Source organism: Boleophthalmus pectinirostris, unplaced genomic scaffold, assembly GCF_026225935.1.
Source record: "Boleophthalmus pectinirostris isolate CB_2022bp ecotype Guang Dong unplaced genomic scaffold, ASM2622593v1 HiC_scaffold_2, whole genome shotgun sequence".
Taxonomy (NCBI): Eukaryota; Metazoa; Chordata; class Actinopteri; order Gobiiformes; family Gobiidae; genus Boleophthalmus; species Boleophthalmus pectinirostris.
This window is the reverse complement of record NW_026571152.1, coordinates 19,518,788-19,539,805: the sequence shown is the minus strand read 5'-3', so window position 1 is coordinate 19,539,805 and position 21,018 is coordinate 19,518,788. Positions and strand designations below refer to the sequence as shown.

Sequence of the window (21,018 nt, the reverse complement as noted above, 5' to 3'; positions counted from 1 at the left end):
ATATCTCTATCGAGTAACATTGTTACTAGAAATTAATAATTCACACCTATTGCAAAATACAGTGGCCTATGCAGGACTAGTTTTGATGAGCAACAGCCAGCACAAACAGGCAAACTGGAGCAAATTTATCTACAGAGAAAGTGCGTCAGAGGATAAAAGGGAAAACCATAGACCTTTATTGATCTACATTTGTCTGCCTTGATAATCTAATCCTTTGTTGTTGTGTTTTTTGTTTGTTTGAACAACTTAGAAATATTAAAACTTTTATGGGCACACACATACACATGTACGCATACACGCGCGCGATCACAGTAGCTTGAAGCAAACGAGCAGAGGTCGCACCAAAATTAAATTACTGTATCTGCTGCCATCTAGTGGATATTTTTTGTATTGCAATATGATGATGCGGGGAAACTTTTTTAAAATATTTAGGACGGTTATTTTTACAATGCAACGATGCATCACTTTCCTGGATAGACCTTAATGACCAAATCTCATGCCAGCAACTATGGGCCTTTGGAAATCTACATTCAAACATCATATTCATAGATGTCAGAAGTCACAAGCTAATCTTCTACTGCTTGTTAGATAATGCACCACTTTCTATTATATCTGTTTTATTGTGTTGTTTACTTCTGTTATCCATGGATTTCACAGTGGTGGAAGAAAAAAAAAGCACCATTGCCATAGCAATTAGCAATTCACAAAAATATATTCTTTTTTTATTTAAAAAATAATAATCCCAGATCAGTAATATGTTTTGAGTAGATTAACCAATTTCACTTACAGGTGCACGATGTAACTTTTCTGGTGGGCATCCATGCTTACCTTAATGTTACCTTACTGTTGGTTTACTTGGTATGTCCCACATTATTCCATTAAATGCATTTGTCTTGCTTTTTTTCCATTGCAGTTTTGTTCATCACTCAAATCATCAATTGTTAACTGTGAGCAGAGTCATCTTTTCACAGATCTGGCCTGTAACTTGGCCTGGTGGCACCTCCTGCTTGTCTCCATGGATAGATACATCAACGTCATACTGTGTGGAACATTTCATGCAAAGCCATAACATCTCCATGGAGATGAGCAGAAAGCAGACCCTCCACCATTAGAAAAGTTACATAGTACCCCTTTAAGTATAGGTGCAGCAACATATTGTAAAACAATTAGAAACCCAATTTATTTGATCAAGAATTTCATTTTATTTATTGGTTCATTTTGGCTTTCGGCCTGCATGCTGTCTCTTTTTAAACCCTTATGTCTTTGACCCATTCTTTGATAAACAGAGCACATTCAGCAGGTGGTCTCCAGATTAGGACTGGACCAGTGCGCAGTCCATCTGTCACTAGTACTGTACACTACCACAACAATAGCACTACCTACCTGTGTCTATTTTAGTTACAGAGAGAGCCTTGCGGGCAAGCCTAAATTAGTCAGCAGGGAGATGAGTTACAAGGACAAATCTCTTATAGCCTAAGCCAGTAGATCAAAAGTGAATATCACAAACCTATTCTAAATATCACCTTACTTGTGTAAAATATGTTTGTTTTTTTTGTTTGTTTGTTAGATTTTTTTGTCTAGTTTATATATCATCCGCTGTTTGTTTCCGTGCTATGCCTTATAATTCTGCCCCAAAAACCTTCAGAAGAACTTTCAGTATGTCACTTTTTATTAGCACAAGACAGCAGATTCATATATTCTTGGTATAAGCAATCCCAATTCTTGGTGTAACCAGTCGCATAACAAAGTATAACTATTGGAACAATTCACTTCTTACTCAACAACCAGATTAAAGTGAATACAATTCAAATTGTTAATAAGCTTTTAAATTATAACTTTATTGCCCTTTAGGAAACTGAACTTTTTGTTGTTTACATTAAATTGTTATTGTTTAGGAGCTTTAAAATGGAAAGAAAATAAAGTTTGTTAAAATAAATAGTAAATGATGTTGTTTGATTATATGTGTATGGATAACAAACAATAAAAAACAACATTTCAAGTTCATTTTCATGTTATCACGTGACGTTCTCCTCCGGCCCCCTCTACGTCACGCTCCGCAGCCCCGCCCCTCCCTCCGCAGAGCTGCATTCCATACGGACCGAACCACTTCCCATAGCAACGGGAATTTGGCTTTACATTACTCAATAAAACCCAATTTAAATTAATTTTTTAAGTAAGTGACATGTCAGGAGAAATAATATGACGGATTTTCATAAATTATACTATTCTATTGACCTTATCCCGACAACATTCCCAGAGTTTGCTCCCTGAAACCCCTCCCCCCCCTCTCCTCTTTTTTAAATTGGCTCCTTCCGCCTCGCTGCCATGTTGGATATACGCATAGCTACTGCAGCTACCGGAGTTTTCTAATGAAAGTTAGGAGGATTTTCTTCACTGAGACTAAATCGACAGTCATATTATATTTCACTGTTTGCCGGGACATTTAAGGATACTTTCTGAGCAGGAGCACGGCCCGATTAGACCCCTTGCCCCCTCCGCCCTCCACCTCCAGCCCGGAGTGTCTGACTGTGCGAAGGGGAGATGATCGGGTTGCAGGCCGCCGAAGCGACTGCAGCCCGCATGGATTTTGAGTAATTAGCGGTGTTTGCTGAGCCCGTCCGGGAATAAGTGCACCGTTTCGAGGACTGACTAATTTGAAGACTCGGGACGCCATGAACAGCCACCCTCCGCCACGCAGGGCCGTGAACGTCGGCTCCATCCTGCTGACCCCGCAGGAGAACGAGTGTCTGTTCAGCTACCTGGGAAGGAAATGTGCCGTAAGTTTGTGTTTACCACCTGCAGTTCGCCTCTACTCCCAGGTGCACGCAATCTCACGCCATCAAAACGATCCTAATGCAGTACTCTATCTGTTGCATTGGTTCGCAGTACAAAACTCTCCTCAAACCCTCATAATACACATTCTAACTATTTGACCTACTTATTTATTCATCATTCATAGTCAAAACAAATGCTGATCTAGTCGCTGATAATTTCATAGAACCAGTTGAGACAGTGGTTGCACAGATGGATAGGAAAATACGCTATGCTATGTTGCACTGCTCAATATAGTGACTGCTGTGTGGAGAGGCCAGTGTCTAATATACAAACATGACTCTTGGAATCTTCTGTTTGCTCAAAAATATACCACAGAGGAACTTGGATACGACCTGACTGGGTGTACCATGTATTTAACATTCTCCACTAAAATGATTATTGCCAGCATATGGAAAACAATGCGTTGTATGATGTTATAGATGTATTTTGACGTTACTGTACTGAATACTATTTTAATTTATTGACTTATTACATTTTGGGGGGTTGAATATGTAATAACCAGTCCCAGGTCAGTTTTATGCACATTTTAGACACATCTCCAAGTTTGTTAAAATGTGAAAGACTGAAATGTTTGCAGGTTTTTTCACATAATGTAAACCTCATGGACATATATTTGCGTTTGCAGAGGACTTTGCCGCCTTTGTGATGTGCTTATAGGAAATAGTATTTTATATTTATTATTCATGATTTTGAGGACTTGATCATGTGGGAATCTTTTTGCACAGTAGCTGCTGGCATAAAAAGAACTGGCAAAATGCACACAAATGACATTAGAGTCGACTCCCTAAGTTGTAGTTTTAATCTGCATCTTTGGTTGAAACATACAACAGTACTAAGGTCGAGCGAGTTCAGGAAAGTAATTGCAACCCATCTGACATTATTTGCATTTGTGATTAGAATTGCAGTTTATGTTTTTAATGATAGGATTCTGTTCAAAGTTCACATTTTAAATGTGTCCAGAAGAATTCACAAAGTGACTGAAATATGAACTAACAGTCTGATATAAGAGTCACATTTCAGGACATGGTTGTACAGATCTACAGGGTTAGCAGTTTGTATGCAGAATAAGAGGATATTTGTTGTTTGTGGAGGAACTGACAGTACTACAAAAATTGCCCCTTATGCAATTTGCCAACTGTGTCCATTCCAATTGCGATTAATCTTGCAGCCCTAAATGGTACACAGCTGCTCTTCGTGTTAGCAGTTAGTCAGTTTGAGGTGGCTGGAGTGTGTCTGTGTTTACTGCTGCATACTTTCCCTTCAGTGCGAGTCCTCAAAAGTCCCTGATTGGTGCTTTAACATGCGACCTAAGACCCCTCCTGTGTGATGCTGGTAAGTGCTTTGTCATTACACCTTTGACCTTTCTCTCGTAAATCTCCAACCAGGAAGCAACATGCCCTCTGGCGCTTCCTCTTCCTTTTCTCCTGGCTGCGGTGGTGCCAGGAATGACTTTGCACTGCAGAAATGTAGGGAGAAGTACAAACACTGTGTGACCTCAGTAAAAAACCTGCAGACTGCACACTGGAGCAGTCCAATGGAGGATTAGATAGTGCTGAGCAGAGCATCCTTTTACTGTCGGACAGCAATCAAGGTGAAAGGGTTGTGTTAGGTTTATTTGAAATTACGGTTGCAACATTAATCAAAATTTAATTAAAATATAATGTTCTTCAATCCACTGGTTTTATGACAAAGACAGTGGTATTATTAAATCAAAAGAATGAATCATTTCTGATTATAATCATTAATAAAGTTGAATGAATGTGAATGTTCTCTCGAAGCCTTCAGTCATCTCATCAAACCTTTGTTTTGTTAAAGTATCAGTGAATGTATAATTGAAATAATAGTATGTCTGGTTGACAGATCAAAAAATGTATCGCTGACTTATAAAATAATAGTTGCAGCCCTACTTGCAGAGTACCCACTGGGGTAAATTGGTTTTATTGTAGTAGTAGTGTATAGTAAAGTATTATAGTATTATATTCTCTTGTTTTAATGACACTGATATACACCCTAAAGAACACTGGGGATTTTGGACATTTTACTTGATTTCTATTTAGTTTTATTCCAATATAAATATGAGGTTAACATGAAGTTGCAACACTAGCTAGCACTGTTGTCAGTGGACTAAACCAGTTTATCACTGTGTGATAAAATTAGTGATGATGCTTAATTAACATTAGTGACTTGGATATGTCTTATTGACCCATATGCATTAAATGCAGGTGAGTGCATAAATGAGGAGAAGAAATGGCTCAAACTTCAGTAGATGGACATCCACTCATACCTGATTGTTACAACTAGCCCAGCTCCCGTGAGAGCTTGAAAACTGCTGAAATCCTACAAAACACTGACATGATACCAGACAGGACAAGAGGAGACAAGAGCAAAAAGTGACGTAGTATGAGCCCTCTATAAAACCTGATAACCTTGTAGTTTGTAGACCACCACAAATCTTTTCTAAAATGCATGCAGTTCTCCCTAGTATCTTTTGAAAGGTTCAACTGAATAGTTTATTTTGAAATATTAACCTGAAATTTTATTGCAAACACTTCTCCCAGTATCATTCTCTCTCTTGCCTTCTTACAAACATTTATAATAGAAATGTTAAAAAGTTACTCCTAATTAACCAAAAGCAAAGCCAACAGAATGTACCAAATCTGTGCCTCTAATAACATGGCAAATTAAAGTACATAACTTTAATTTGTGTCTAAAAAAAGATTTCCCCGAACTGAAAAGCACCACAAGCTGCGTCATTTAAAAACTCTCAATGTAAAACAGTTTTCTCCTTAATGAATTTACCAGCAGTGTTTCTTTACAGCTGCCACAAAGCCAGACATAAAATCCTCTGTGACTTGGTTCTAAGTTCTAACCCACTTTTCATTGTCGTCTTATGTTACCAGTAAACTCCCCTATATTAAAAAAAGGACCATTCCTACATTGTTAACTAACCCAACTTCTTTCAAATGTTATTGAAACCTAATCATGACATAACAGACTGCCTTTTGTTCTTTGTCCCTGGCCTTTTGTGAAGACCTTTTGTAAAGGAATTTCTGTGACAAACGCCATGATCTTATCTGTGCAGGTTTTGCGAGATTCACATGTCATCTTTGTGTAGCAGCTCCGTTTCCGTTTCCTCTGACACATGTGCTGTTTGACAGGGTTTAACAGATGTTTTTTGAAGAACATCTGGGCACTTAAAAGAGAAAATTGAAGCTATCAGTTCCAATGAAGTGGATATTTGGATTTGCTGAGTGAGGTATATTGAGACATAAAGACTTTCAGACCAACTATAAAGGACAGGAATTTAATGTCTAACAAAGCACATTTATTGCTATAGATTTTTGACATTTAACCATAGACCAAAACCCAAGGATGCTGATGGTAAACAAATGTACAGGATGGAACCAAAGGTGTGAAGATTATTAGGGTAATCAGTTATCTTGTTGTTTTTTTTGAGAGGACACAATATTTAACCAAAAGTATCACAACTGTTGTCATATAATAAAGTAATTTCAGTTCAACCCTTATCCCATGAAAAATGTTTCTTCTGACTGTAACAGAAACACACTACATTTGATAGCGTGATATTCCTAGCGAGAACACGGTGTAGGTGTTATTTCTATGTTGGGTTGGGGGGGCTAAAATCATTACATCTTAATCAAATATAATGAGATGATGCATAATTCTGGACTTGGGGTTTGCAACGTTTTTAAACCTTCTTATTACAGCCACAGTTGTCTCTGTTGTCTTTTGTTGTTGCTCTATACTTTGGTGCATGCCCTACATCTGCAGTCCCACTTGAGCTCTTTCATTTTAAATCACATCATGACGACCATAAAGGCTCCTTTCCTTACATTACATTACATTACATAGCCTCATGAGTTTTCAATAAGTGTAAATTAATCAAGTTTCTGCAGCCCTGTTCACCCCGCGCACTCACATTATTGCCCCTCCTTTAGTGCTGAGTTGGCTGCTTGTGTCATTGGCTCCTTCCTGCCTCAGTGCCCTCTTCTGCCTGTGTGTTGCAGTCTCTGTGCTCGGCCGTGGTCCAGGTGTATGCGGCGGATCGCAGCTGCACGTGGCTCAAGAGGTGCTGCGGAGTGGCCTGCTTGGTCAAAGACAACCCCCAGAGGTCCTACTTCATCCGAGTGTTCGACATCAAGGTGGGTGCTCAGAAAGGAGGGGAGCAGGATTCAGGCCAGGGCATGTGGAGCGTAAGATGACGTAACATTTTAGGCCCACAGTGTTCGGTTGTGATGGAGGTTAGATAAAATATTCAGCATTTAATAAATATACATAATTCTGGCTCCTGCCAGAATGTCATACTGAAAGTATGACATAATCAACGACAGTGTAAAAACAACAAACCTTTGCACAGTATTGGTGAGACCAGCTATGGTGTGTTTGCAATATCAGCAAATAGCTCAAGTAGTAATTTTACACTCTTCCATCTGACCTCTATCTAAGAAAAGACTCCTGTTAGTGACTTAACTGAAGCAGTATTATGACCAAATATTTGCATGTATCAACTTTTAAGGTCAAACAACTCCTCACAACCTCCCTAAATCCCTTTTGTGCCTTTTTTTTCACAATCCTATCACAAAATTACCTTGTTTGCACAATGCAGCCAATTAGCAACCTTTCTGTTGTTGTTCGGGTCAGACTGCTGCTTTGGACCCAGATGCAGCAAGCTGGCTTATGGTTACTAATGCTCACTCGTTGGTAGACCTGAAAAACACTCAGTCACCTTGGTGCACTGCTCTGTTTCATTATTTTGCTTGTAATGACACTGTGGTGAAAATGCTTCTTAAAACTACAGGAAGTCATTGATCAAATGAATACAGAGCTTTAAAAATGGTGTGCAAGCAATTCACTTCAATGGAGTTATTCCCAGCAGCTGAGGATGCTTTACTTTCCCTGTGCTGGACAGCATTTGGCATTGACAGCCTCTTTAAACGCTCTACTTTAAGTAATACAGTTCAATAAATCAACAGTAATGCACTATAGCACTATTTTATTTACTGAATGTGCGGTTATGCACTTCATAAATGTTAGAGATTGTTATTTTTTATTTCTGTTTTCTAATATTTTGTGTTTTTATTCCTCCAGGAAGGAAAAACAATGTATGAACAGGAGCTTTACCACAACTTTTCCATAAGCAGCCCCAGATCCTACTTCATCACATTTGCAGGAGATGTGAGTCTTTTGCCTTTAACAAAACACAAATGAATCAAATAAAATGTTCTTCTAAAATGTTGGTTGGTTTTGCTGATGTATTTTTTTTCTGTTCTTATGTAGTCCAGTCAGATCGGCCTGAACTTTGCCAGTGAAGAAGAGGCAAAGAGGTTTCGAGCTGCCATCAATGACCTCCTCAATCGCAGACAAAGGAAAACTGGTAAGTTTCATGGATTTGACTTTGGATCACTTTTGCTTTGTCTTTTATCATTCATCTTGGTTCTCACATATCTAACAATACTAATGCTAGCAATTTACATGATCCGTCTCATGTACTAACAATACCTTTTTTAGGTTCTAGTGTCAAGATTTAAGCATTTATGAATTGTCAGTTGATTAGTTATAAGCCTGTTACCATATTCTAACACATTTTTTAAAACGCCAGTCTATTTGTTTTTTTTTATATATATATAGATTGAGGTTTGTTTTGTAATGTGTTTTTTTTTCTAAATATTGACTGTTTTACCATCACCCAGACTGTTGTACATTTAGGAGACAAATGTGACCTTTGAACTCCTGTTGCATACTATACATTGCCATGTTTACAAAATCAATAATATGACTGTACAGGAAATTTACTTAAAAACAACTTTTTCCCAAAACACACCATGCTTAAGCTCTTAAGACCGCTCAACCTCAATCAGCTTTCGTACCCTCAACTAACCCTGCTTTAACACACCATTTCTCAGACTTCTTCTCTTCCTTCTTAAACTTTTCCTAAGCTCATATCTTGACGCAGCTTTATATAATCGGTGTAATTTGTCTTTTTGCAGAGAAAAGGAGTGATCCTAGAAATGGTATGTTAAAGCTTCATCCACTGGTCTTTTCTATATATTTTTTATGCGTGGTATTTTATCCTTGCTTTCTCAACTTTCAAATCTTCTCAGTTTTTTAGCACTGCTTGGCTCATTTGGATGATAATGACTATAGTTAAAGTGCCTTTTCTTGCACAAACACACATAGCTGTAGCATATCTGAATCACTCTGTTTGTGTTGCCGTGGTACCAGCGGCATAGAGAGGGCCGTGAGTTAATCTGGTCAGCAGGAAGTCCATCTGCTCCATATGCAGACCACATGCTCCGCACTGCTCCTTTAAACCCTGTGGAGCCTCGCTTTAGGCATAATCTGTAATCCTCACCACGCCACAGGTGAGCTTGTTTTGATTGTCTCAAATTGGTCAAAACAATTTGTGCACCAAACCACAAATTTTACATAAAACATTTAATGAGTTTTAAGAAATTATTTTTTATCATCTGATAGTAGAACACTTTTGGTTCTGGTTGATTACTTGGCAAACTCAAAATGGATATTTTGCCAGCAATTACAAATTTTAGTAGTTATGCAACTAGGTAACAAATTCACATTAAAGTACAGGGGCAAAAAAGTACCAAGAAATTGGGTGAGACGACCCACTCTAGAGATTTAATTATTTAGTTATTCCACACATGAATTTAATTTCCTTTCAGCTCTCCACTTTCTATCAGGGTGAATTTCTATCACTCATTTAGCAAATGTATTTGCTGAATGTCCTTCCTGTAGCAACCATCCACAAAACTGCCTGAGTGGGCAGCGGGTAGTTAGTTACAGTGGGAATGGGCTGGTGATGGAAAGCTGGCTCTGTTTTTCAGGAATTCCTTACATAGTGTGGGAAACAAATTATTTTACATAACACCTGTCAGACATCATCACTACAAGCATGTTTATTACAGCATACCAACCACACAAAAATCCACTCAAGCAAAAATTCAACCGATACCCACAAGACCAAGAAAAGGCTGGACAAACCTGTATTTGTTCGTGTGTGAAGTGTGTGAAGTGTGAAGTGTGTGAAATGTGTGTGTGTGTGTGTGGCAGTCTCTGGGTAAACTTTCTCTGTGAACTCTTTCTGACACTTGAGCTGAAACAGTAGAGGACAGGGCTGCGTTTCTACTCTGGATCTGCAGCTTTCTGTGGGAGGCACCTCATTCTTCTCACTTTTCTGTCCCTTTGTCCCTGAGCGTCTGTTCTGATCGTCTTTACACCCTCCACAAAAGAACAGAGGTCATCCGGGGTTACGCACATTTTGCTCACATGCCAAAGAGTAAACCAATAGTTCAGCAATTCAGGCAATGTTTACTTCCCATTGAAGAGCAAAGATGTTTTTTCCACTTTGCTTTGGGGTGGTACCATCAATTAGAAGTCAAATTTTCCATGAAGGCCACAACAGCAGAGCAGCAGTGTAGCGCAGCATATAATAGCCAGTATAGTTTTTTCTCTACACAGGAAATTGAAATTGAACAACAGAAAGTCATTTTGACTCTAGGTTGCAAACCAACCTACAATGAACTACAAAATACAATACAATACAAAATGTATTATGTACATGTATATGTGTGTATAATCTGGTCACTTTTTGGTCTTTTGAGATTATTGCTACAGTCTGTTCTCTTTTAAAAGTGCACTGTGAATTTGTCTATATGCTGATACAATTGCTTTGCCTGGAATGTTCCATAATACTACATTAAACGTGCATGGATTTAAAAATGCTTTAAGCTACTGTGAGCAAAGTCACCATCTGTCCTGTGACTTGGCCTGATGGTGTCACTTGCTCATCCTCATAGAGATGAACAAGTGAAATTCCATACTGTCCAACATTTCAGGTAAACCAATAATATTTCCATGGAACCTCTAGCAATAAAGTGTATCTTAAAATTTTTTAGCACTTTGCTGACACATTCCAAATAAATAGACTTATAATATATAGTCTTGTATTATCAGTTTTGTTCCATGATAGAAGTGCTCATTAAGTTCTGCCAATACTTATAGTGCCAAAAGAAGGTACCAGCTTTTCATTTTAGCTTCTGTTACTATATTAAGCGCTCCACTTATAATCTTCAACATCTGTTTGAAGCTTGATTGATTTTAGCTCTTAGTGTTATCCTAACTTTCTTTTAGTTTCACTCATTTCTGCTTTGTATAACTCTATCCTAAGCAGGCCATCCCATGCAGTTTTTAATGAGGCACCCACTCAGTCCCTTGGTCTCGGGCCTCAAGGGGGTTTAGATTCAAGCCCGTGCTGTGGTCTATGGCTCATGGAGAGACCTGCGTTCTGATGCTTGGATTATCAGTGGATTAGTGTTTATGTGGGATGCCTCTGTTGCAGTTTAAGATTATTAAGAAATGGCGTTCTGAGCAGCACAGAGTGAAGAGGAGGACATTAGTATTGAGATGAATCATTAAACACTCGGATCAAATGTGACACTCAGACGCGTGCATCTACTCCGTGATACAGTTGCTCCCAGCAGCCATCAACCATACTGCAATGTCTAGACTGACTTGAAGTGTTACTACTTGTGCTACCATTCGTCCCCCACTTATAGTTGTTCTTTTGTTCCTTCAAATAAATACATTCAGAATTACGGCTGAGACAAGTTAAGTGCAACACCTTACAGAATAATTGAAAAATAATAAATTTGATAAGCCTAACTTGCTGTAATAATGCATTTTTCCGACCACTATTGTCAGATTATTTTTACAGGCCATCAGAAATGTGTTAAATATGCCTTTTAATTAAGTCCTTGTGTCCTGGTTGAGGTTCAAGCACTGCACAAAATTTTAATGAGCTATAAAATTTACCAAAGAAGTGCAAATCACTTTATATCCTCATTTAAAAGATTACACTGCAAATTTCTGTTCCAGTAGCCAACAATATAGCTATAGATATTCAAATTTTGCATACCTTCAAAAGAACAATTTGTATATCGCTGTCCTCTATTCATATTTGAACATTTTGTCATGGAATATCTTTTTTTTTTTAATAATATAGGGACCGCAAGAGTAGCTGTCTGTTAAGATCAGGTAATGGGGATCCTAAGAATAAATTAAACTAAACTTTTACTTGCAAACAAAAAGGAATAGTAGAAAGAAAATGACTGGAGAAAAGTGGTGTAGGTTCTTTGGCAACATGTCACTAAATATACTTTTGAAGCTTTGATGTGTGTTGGTGCAGCAAATAATTGGAAATTAGAATATCATTGGTATTTAGAATTTTCTCTTCAGTTTGGTCCCTGTACTGCCTCTGTCTGGTCACTACTACTGCTTTTACACGTTCCTTAAAGATCCAAATATAGCTAAAACTCGACTGCACACATACAAGTTCAGAGAATGTTAATCATTTTTCCCACCGCTCCCTTTCCCCCCTCCCTGCTTGTTGCTGTACTGTACTGTATGTGATGTGTGTAGGTCCGGCGCTGCCTATGGCCACAGTGGACATCAAGAACCCGGAGAACAACGTTCGCTTCCACAACTCTCACGGCCACCATCACCAGCCCCAAGTCCAGCAGCAGCAACCCTACCACCTCAACAACATGCTCAGTCACAGCGCTCTCAACAGGAAGGACAAGAAGACCAAAGGCAAGAAGAAGAAGCTGACCAAAGCTGACATCGGAACACCCAGCAACTTCCAGTAAGTTTGGTCATTGACGTTCCATCAGAAGCTTCGGGCGCACTGGTTTGGCCTTATGGTTTGGGGTTTAGAGGTGAGAGAAGAAGGGGAGCTCTTCTATTGGACGGTGGATAGCTGCAGTAAACACTTGTTGTCAATGGAGGCTCTGTCTGTGGAGCTGACGTACATGAACTCACTGTTTAGCATTAGCATTAGTGCGTGGGCGACTGGGTGCACAGGCTCAGCAGGAGGGGCTTTCTGAGGGGCTTTGTGTGGTGATATGAGGGTTTGGGCAACAGTAGTCATGATTACATAATTATATATTGATAGTGGAGTGGAAAATCGGACGCTGTTTACGTCGCACCCTTTTGCATAATGATTGTTAATTGCTTGGTACTAATTGTATTTTTCTAGTTTATACAGTAGACAAATTTATTTACCCAAAGCAATATAAAATGTCTTCAAACACACAAAGTTATGTAGCTTATTTTGAGATTCTTCAGCAATATGTATATAAAAACAATTGTAATATTTTAATTGTAATATATAAAATATATAATATAAAATAAATAGTTTTGTGTAATATTAACTAATCAGGTTGACAAATAAATGAAATGGCATAGTTCCTTTTAAACACTGCACTGGTCATAATCATGTTAAAATGGGCTCCAATCTGCGAGTTAACTTTCAAACATGCCAAACTTAATTGCAGTTTTTGAAGTATGTCAACCTACAAAACTTGGGAAGCAGAAAGGCTGAAGTACTCTGTACTTGTAAATGCATTTTATCTATATTATTTGAAATGTGCTTAATTGTGCTAACCCTCTCTCCTGCTTCTCTGCAGACACATTGGCCACGTGGGCTGGGACCCGAACACTGGTTTTGATGTGAGTACAGTCCTCCTCAGCTCTGACACAATGGAGAGCGGAGAGTGTGATGTAACCAACAATAGGCCTCTGTTGTGTCCTCCAGTTCAAAACAGACTGTCACTCTGCAGACACACCAAAATGTCCCTGTCAAGATTAGGCTTAAGATATGGATTTTAACAATACAGAAAAGATGTCATCACATTGTGCAATTAGAGTTAGATCACATACAGCTCCTTAAAGTAAATGGTGATCCTACAAAGTTTTTAAAAAGGTACTACAATCAAAACCTGGGTTGTCAGTGTCTCAACCTTCAGATGGAGACAACATACATGTTTTTCTCATTCTCACTATATGGAGATGTATATACTGCTGCAGCAAGGGGTTTATGTAGTGAGGATTTAGATCAGAGAAAATCCATTTTAGGTTTTAATTCAATATTGAAACTAGCAGCCCAAAATGAGAGACTCTTATGAGACTCACTCTGCTTTCTGATTGGATAATCGTCTTAAGAACTCAAACACCAAATTATAACATGAACAACTTGGTCATCATGGCCAATAGTTTTTGTAATCAACAATAGTAATGCTGATTTATTCTTATCAGTAAAAACTACTGCACTTTTGGGTCATGTTTATGGAATTTAAAATCTAAATCTTAGAGTTCCTTTAGTGGCAACATATTTATAGGTACATTCCTAATGTACATTTTTGCTTCTCAGGTTCAGTTTATATGTGAAATGTGAGTATGTAACATATTTGCTTGCCAGGGAACATACCTTAGCAGATAGTTAGAATGTTAGAATGTTGTTACCTCCTCCAAAACATACCTGAAGTTGTATTTTGTTTCATTCACACATGTTTGAGTAATCCTGGATCATTAGTTTTGTCTACAAGCTCTAAATGCTCTGTTCCACCTTGTGAAGTCTTGAAACAGTTTTCACGTTAACAGCTTTCGTTTACATTTTATACAGTAGAGATTGGGAATTACAGTGCTGAAATTATCCAAATGATTCTTTTGAAGATGTATGGTGTTCAAAAACACAGTGCAACACTTCCTGTATCACCACATGACATCACAAGGTGGAACAAAGTGTTTTCAGTTTGAGAGAAGAAATATGCAGGGTTTGTGTGTTAAACAGGTGTAAATGAAACTTCTGATGATGAAACAACAATATAACATAGATAAGGAAATAGTGTAATATGGCCTTTTGAAATTGGAAGCACACTGCATTTCTCCTTGATGGCCACCAGAGGGCACACAAAGACTGTAACTTTTGTACTGGAAACTGGAAACATTGCCAACTAGAAAAATATTAGCAACATTAAAGTGTATTTTTCATTTCAGTTGAATAACCTGGACCCAGAGCTGAAGAACCTGTTTGACATGTGTGGGATCTCAGAGGCACAGCTCAAAGACAGAGAAACGTCCAAAGTCATCTACGACTTCATCGAGAAGAAAGGAGGAGTGGAGGCTGTGAAGAACGAGCTCCGGAGGCAAGGTGAGGGCACAGGCATGCAGCAGTAATGTGTAAAAAGAAAAAAATACAAGTAATACAAGTCATGTATGGTTTAACAATGTAGATTTTGCTACTTTGTTGTTTCTTTAATTTCCTGACACTGTTGTACTACTGGCAGATATTAGAAACCTTACACGCATATTTTTTGGAATATTCAAAATGGACCAATCAAATGAGACAGCCCAGTCTACAGATAGTGTTATATTACACATTATTCAGCATGGCTAGTTTGGTTCAGTAGAGCTGTCTGCTTAATAAACCTTGACCTCAGAGCTTTTAAAAATATTGTTTACTTCTCAGCTCTTTCAATATTTTAGTTGTCTGCTTGTGAATGTATACAGTTAAGTCAAGTACAAGGGTAACTTTAAGTAAGTTCAAGGACGTTTACAAAGAAACACTCTCCACCAACAAAGCATGGTATTTTCCATATAGTAGAAGTATACATTTATTTTTCATCTTTTTCTTCCTCCCTGTGTCCTGTACCTTGTGTTTTACGTAGATTGGGTCTGAGTGCAGATGAAACACTGTTTTTAAGGTAGATGTTATTTTCAGTGACAGTTCCTCTGACCAGTGTCTCTGCCCATGTTTTATTCATGTGGTTTCAACAGCAGCAGATAGAAGTGTGAAAATGAGTGGAATCCAAAACATCGTGCTTTATAGCTACAATTTTATTTCAGAAATACTAGATCGGTGTCATTTGTACACTTTCTAGTACTTATACCATGTTTTTTAGGATCAATTTTAGGATCTTTCCAAATAGGACTGAGCAATATGGTAATAAAAATCTAACTGTGATCTCAGCCCTGTGACAATCTGGTATTTTTGTCTACTTATGAAATCAGCATCTCGCAAGTAATTTGCTCTTGAATTCAGCTCTAAGCTCAAACACAGACACTTTTCCCTCCCCTCCCTCCTACTGGTCAGCCTCACCCTAATGCTCTGAACAAGTGACGGGTGTTTTTTAACAAACTGTAAAGTGTGAGCTTTCAGAAGATACAGATGAATCATGATCAAATCAAAAACTGTAATCTGACTTGTTATATACATTTTTCGGTATATCACCAAACCCTTAATTTTGAACTGATTAAAGGACTGGAAGTTGGGATTTATAAAATGTTTCATGCATTTTTTGAGAAATTAAAAACACCCGTAAATGAATAAATGCAAGATAAGTTGTATGTCATACTGTGGAACAAGTGCCATTCTCTATCCTACATCAGTCTTATATATTTTGTCTTTCCTCAGCGCCTCCTCCTCCTCCGTCTCGTGGTGGCCCTCCTCCGCCCCCCCCTCCTCCTCACCACAGCACAGCGCCGCCACCTCCTCCTCCTCCGTCCCGGGGTGGCCGCGGTGCTCCTCCTCCTCCTCCACCCTCCAGAGCTCCTGCCTCCGCCCCTCCTCCCCCTCCGCCGTCCCGCCCCGGCACTCTGGGTGCACCTCCTCCCCCTCCTCCCCCCTCCAGAGGACACCAGCCGCCCCAACAGCACCACCATCACCACCAGCCTCCTCCCCCTCCACCCCCATCCCACGCAAGCATCACCCCTCAGTCGGCACCTCCTCCCCCTCCTCCTCCCCCATCAGCACCGTCCCAGCAGCAGTCGACCCCCGCCGCCCCGCCGCCGCCTCCCCCTCCGCCTCCTCCGCCCCCGGGACCTCCCCCACCCCCAGAGATGGACGGAGGGGAGAGCCCTCACTCGCCCAGTCCATTAGGAGGGGGCAAGTCGGCCCTCTTGGAGCAGATTCGAGGCGGAACGCAGCTCAAAAAGGTGGAGCAGAACAACAGACCTGTGCCCGCCTCCACCACCGGGCGTGACGCTCTGCTCGACCAGATCAGACAGGGCATCCAGCTCAAGACTGTAAGTGCATCACAGCTTATTACCCATTAATTAGATATTAGAGATCGGCCGTTATGGTGTTTCATGGCCAATGCTGATACGATTGTTCGATTGTTGAAAGCAGACCAACCAAAAGGCGATCAGCTCTACCCATATTTTGGGGATATTTTTTGGCCCAATATATAGGGCAGATTTTCTTACCCAAATTATGATTTTGAAATGCCATCAAATTTATCAATGGCCTTATTTTACTGCAAACCCATCAGAAAGTGATGTAGTCACAGTCAGTTTTGAACAGTGCACTCTTCACATTAAAGTGTTCAAATAAAGCTAAAGGTCTCTCCTTTAGACATGTGGTCAACTGAAAAAATATCTGCTTATGTTGGAGATTCAAGCCCAATAGCTGATCAGCGAAAAAGTAATAGCCAACCTTATACCCCTCTATTTTTCTATTATTATTCTTGGTCAAACATTTTGTGAAATTTACCTCGTATCTGACATGAAGTTGTTCTGCAAAGTTTGAAGTTTTGAAGTTGTACTGCGTGTACAATATAAATGAAGTCTTTACTGAGAGCCAACTACATTTTAGTTTTGGCCCATAGTCCCAAAAAAGTTGCTACAGGAATTACAAAAATATTAAATTTAATTAAAAGTTGTGAGGCCAGTAGTGTGAACTGAACCACACCGTGTATTTATTATAAATTATTTTGAACTCTGGACCCAATCTTATGTCTCGTCTCATCTTGTGGAACTTTTACCTCGTCCCACAGGTTTTTTCATTCAAGCTCAAATATATTCTCACAGGCCAAAATTTGTGTGACTATGAAACAATTTTGTAATCTTTCACTTTCAAATGTCTCCAGGTGTCTGATCTGCCAGAGTCCAGCCCCCCCACACCAGCTCCCACTGCAGGCATCGTGGGTGCGCTCATGGAGGTGATGCAGAAGAGGAGCAAAGCCATTCATTCTTCAGGTAAAATGACTCATACTTATATACTTTTTTCACAAAGTAAAATTAGCTTTACCCCAGTACAGAGATATATTGTAAAAGCAGCTTCTAAAATCAAAATGAGACCTGTATGTTGTGGGATTATTAGCATTTCAATCATACGTGAATGCTGGGGCGCTGTTAGCATATTAATTGCAAGCAAATCGCAAAACTCCACTTTGGTCTTGAAAAATTGGAAAAGGCCATTATAAACTTGTCACAGTGAATAATTGGGCTGATTCAGTTCAGTTTTTCATGTTTTTAAGAATAATAAAAAACATGTGCAGCTCTTTAATGTTCCCTTCAACATGCTGTTCAAACAGATTCACCACAATCGGTTTTAGTTGCGCTTTTCCAGTTTTCCTTGTTTTTTTCCTCATAAGCAGAGACAGTTGGTACACGCGGTTACATCTACTCAGTTACATTTGCTTTAGTCTTTTAACAATACAATTAGTATTGTTACAATACAATTAGTATTGTTAAAAGTATTTTTTATAGCATACTTTACTCCTACTTGAGTAGTAATTTTATTGAAGTAAAAGTTTAGATTACCCTTCTTTGATTAAGTTTACAAGTGTTAAAAACTTGATGTAGACAATATGAAATGATTTTGAACATTTGTTTTGTTTCATGTTTATCCTTTGAAAATAGCAGATTTTTAGCATTATTTAGTCTCTTGTTCTTTCAATTATACGAACTCTCAATTTAAATATCTTTAAGTTACTTTAAGTTTTCCCACATACTTTTTTCCCCACATACTGACTTCCGTAATTTCTTGGACCACTATTTTGTGCTTCTACATGAGTAATATTATGTTAAGTAAAGTAAAAGTAAAATTTTACTCAAGTAAGAATTTGAGTAGTCATCCTAATCTAATTTCTTTCAGATGAAGACGAGGATGACGATGAAGATGAAGACTTTGAGGATGACGACGAATGGGAGGACTAGAACACGTCACTAAACTCTTAAACTCTTCCAGAATCGGACTTCACTACAATGTAATGTAAATGTTGTATGAACAGTACATATTTATTTTTCGCCTTTTCATTTTATTCTAATTAATCCGTGCAATACCTCATCCGTTAAATCTGCACACCTCCCTTCGCCTATCCTGTCTCTGGACGTCCCATCTTGTTGCTAAAGAAGAAGGCACTTAACCCTATCATCACCATTTATAAATAATAGAATATAGCATACTAGAAATGCTTATATGAAGAAAAAAATGGGAGATAATTTTTAGTTCGTAATTTTTTTTTGTCATTCCTTGCAAAAGAAAAGGGATAGTATCTGACCAAAACAGCACAAATATAAGCTTAAATGTGAGAACGCTATTAGTCCTATCTTTTGTTTTGAATTAGAAATACAGTAGACTTTTGTTGTTTTTACTTTTATTTTTTGACCAAACTACGAGGCGTCCGCTTCCATGTCTTCTACTTATATTTTTATGTGTTCGTTTGCACAGTTTATATAATGTTTTTGTTTAATTTTGTGTGCGTTTGTTGGAAAAACAACTTGAGTTCACGGATGTTTTAAGGCTGAAAGTGGTGTGCTAGCAAAAAATGACTGACATTGTGTATACACAAAAACAACTGAATAGGCATTGGGCAGTTGGTGGTTGGATGGTATGGAGTACTAATGCAGTTGCAGTGTACTTCTAAAACAGGTTTTCTAATGAATTTGAAACCATATTGAGCATTAATAATGAGCAGAAAAATAAGACGCAGACAAAATAGTTCTAAAATTTCTTAATCAACTTCCTTTAAGTAAAACATTTAAATCAGCTAATATTTAAAATGAAACTGGAAACGTCAGTATAACTCATTTTAACTGTAAATCTAGGGCTGTGTCCTAATGTCCACATTATTCCCTACTTAAAGCACTATTTGGGGTATCACCATTTTTAGTGTTGTCCAAATTGGTATCCAGTTTGTGAAAAAATAGTGCACTCAAAATTTCCCTCTGTGCAGCGCTGGTCACTAGACTGGTCAATATAGACACAATGCATTGCGACGACAACAACAGCACACTGACTGAAGAATAAAACACAATTAAATCAACCGTTGTGTGTAAAGTTGACTGAAATGTGTAGAGGGCTGCTTGTCCAAATCGCTCTGTGAGTGCTCGAAATAATAAATACTAAAGAGTGCAGGGCTATGTAATGATTGAGGGGTTAGGGACTATGGAGGACCCAGCCTATAACTTTAAAATTCATCATTGCACACTATCAAAGCAATTCACATTTTTGGAATATACAAAATGCTTGCTTGTACTGGTTTCTAAATGTGATTTTAAAATAGTTAAAATGTATTAACTAGTTTAATATAAAGCCTGTTTATAGTACAAACTCTGCTTGAATTCTTCAATAGCCTTAACCACAAACTGTTCCATGCCCATTGAAGACTATTGCAATTGAAAACTATGGCATTTTATATTTTTTCACTGTTACCTTTTTTTGTTACAGCTGTGCTCCGGTCATTATTTCAAATAGTGTCACATTATAATAAGTAATATATGACAGAATACTATAGACAAATGTTACTACTCCTATTCTTCTCCTGTCTATGATTTAACAAACTGTACAATGTTATGCAACATGACTGTAAATGCCTCCACATGGAGAAAAAAGCAAATAACCATGAAGAACCAAAAGTGCGCGAGCAGCTTGGCGATGCGCGTGAGAATCGTTTTAACTGTCCGTCTTAAAATCGTTTTTACCGTCCTCCAGCTGAGGCCTGATGCTGCATCGACAAGCCCTTATAACTGACATTGAACCTGTGAATGGGGCGGGAGGGAGGGGCCAGAATACTAAATTGTATACTTAAATAAATGTTAATATTTACAAAGATGTCATGTCACTTTATTCTTCTACCCGTGTAATCATTCTTGTGGTTCTAACCACATTTCAGTCAGAACCAGCACCATCTTCTGAAGACGGTAAATTCATTGTATTGTGGTGTATTATGTATTTTGTATTGACTTTACTGCCCCCTTGGTTAGTCACGATTGGAACTAAATACGGTAAACTTAAATGTGAATGTTTTATTTTTACTTGTATAATTCAGAGTTTATAAAGGTGTTTACATACTTGAGGAATGGTAATATATTAGATCAGTATTTCTTAAACTACAAAGATCAATCGATGTAGTTCTTTCCATGGTCAATGCAGAGCATTTAAAAACCAGAGCAACAATGGCCGATAAGCTGTGTCAATATTTTTGGGCAGATATGTAGAGCAAATTTTGATCATTTTGCCCAAATGACATGCTTTTATATACATGATTTGAAATTGCAAACACCATTTCACAGCAAACCCATATT

General features: G+C 38.4%; 1 protein-coding gene across 2 annotated transcripts; it reads left to right on the top strand.

Annotated features, from left to right (window-relative positions):
- The first annotated feature begins 2,312 nt into the window (after positions 1 to 2,312).
- Positions 2,313 to 20,489, top strand: wasla (WASP like actin nucleation promoting factor a). 2 transcript variants are annotated; one of them, XM_055155822.1, is made up of 11 exons: positions 2,313 to 2,777; positions 6,864 to 6,998; positions 7,945 to 8,031; positions 8,134 to 8,230; positions 8,844 to 8,867; positions 12,292 to 12,514; positions 13,338 to 13,380; positions 14,707 to 14,860; positions 16,124 to 16,734; positions 17,577 to 17,685; positions 18,587 to 20,489. In XM_055155822.1, exons 1-11 carry the CDS (start codon positions 2,673 to 2,675, stop codon positions 18,646 to 18,648), a joined length of 1,650 nt encoding a protein of 549 aa, XP_055011797.1. In that variant the 5' UTR covers positions 2,313 to 2,672; the 3' UTR covers positions 18,649 to 20,489. The 2 variants fall into 2 exon arrangements, with proteins under 2 accessions (XP_055011797.1, XP_055011798.1); XM_055155823.1 differs by lacking the exon at positions 8,844 to 8,867.
- The last annotated feature ends 529 nt before the right edge of the window (positions 20,490 to 21,018 follow it).

Coding starts and splice junctions, on each gene's coding strand:
- wasla (XM_055155822.1), top strand. CDS start 2,673: ATGAACAGCCACCCTCCGCCACGCAGGGCCGTGAACGTCGGCTCCATC. Junction 6,999..7,944: donor TCCGAGTGTTCGACATCAAG/GTGGGTGCTCAG, acceptor TTATTCCTCCAG/GAAGGAAAAACAATGTATGA. Junction 12,515..13,337: donor GGAACACCCAGCAACTTCCA/GTAAGTTTGGTC, acceptor GCTTCTCTGCAG/ACACATTGGCCACGTGGGCT.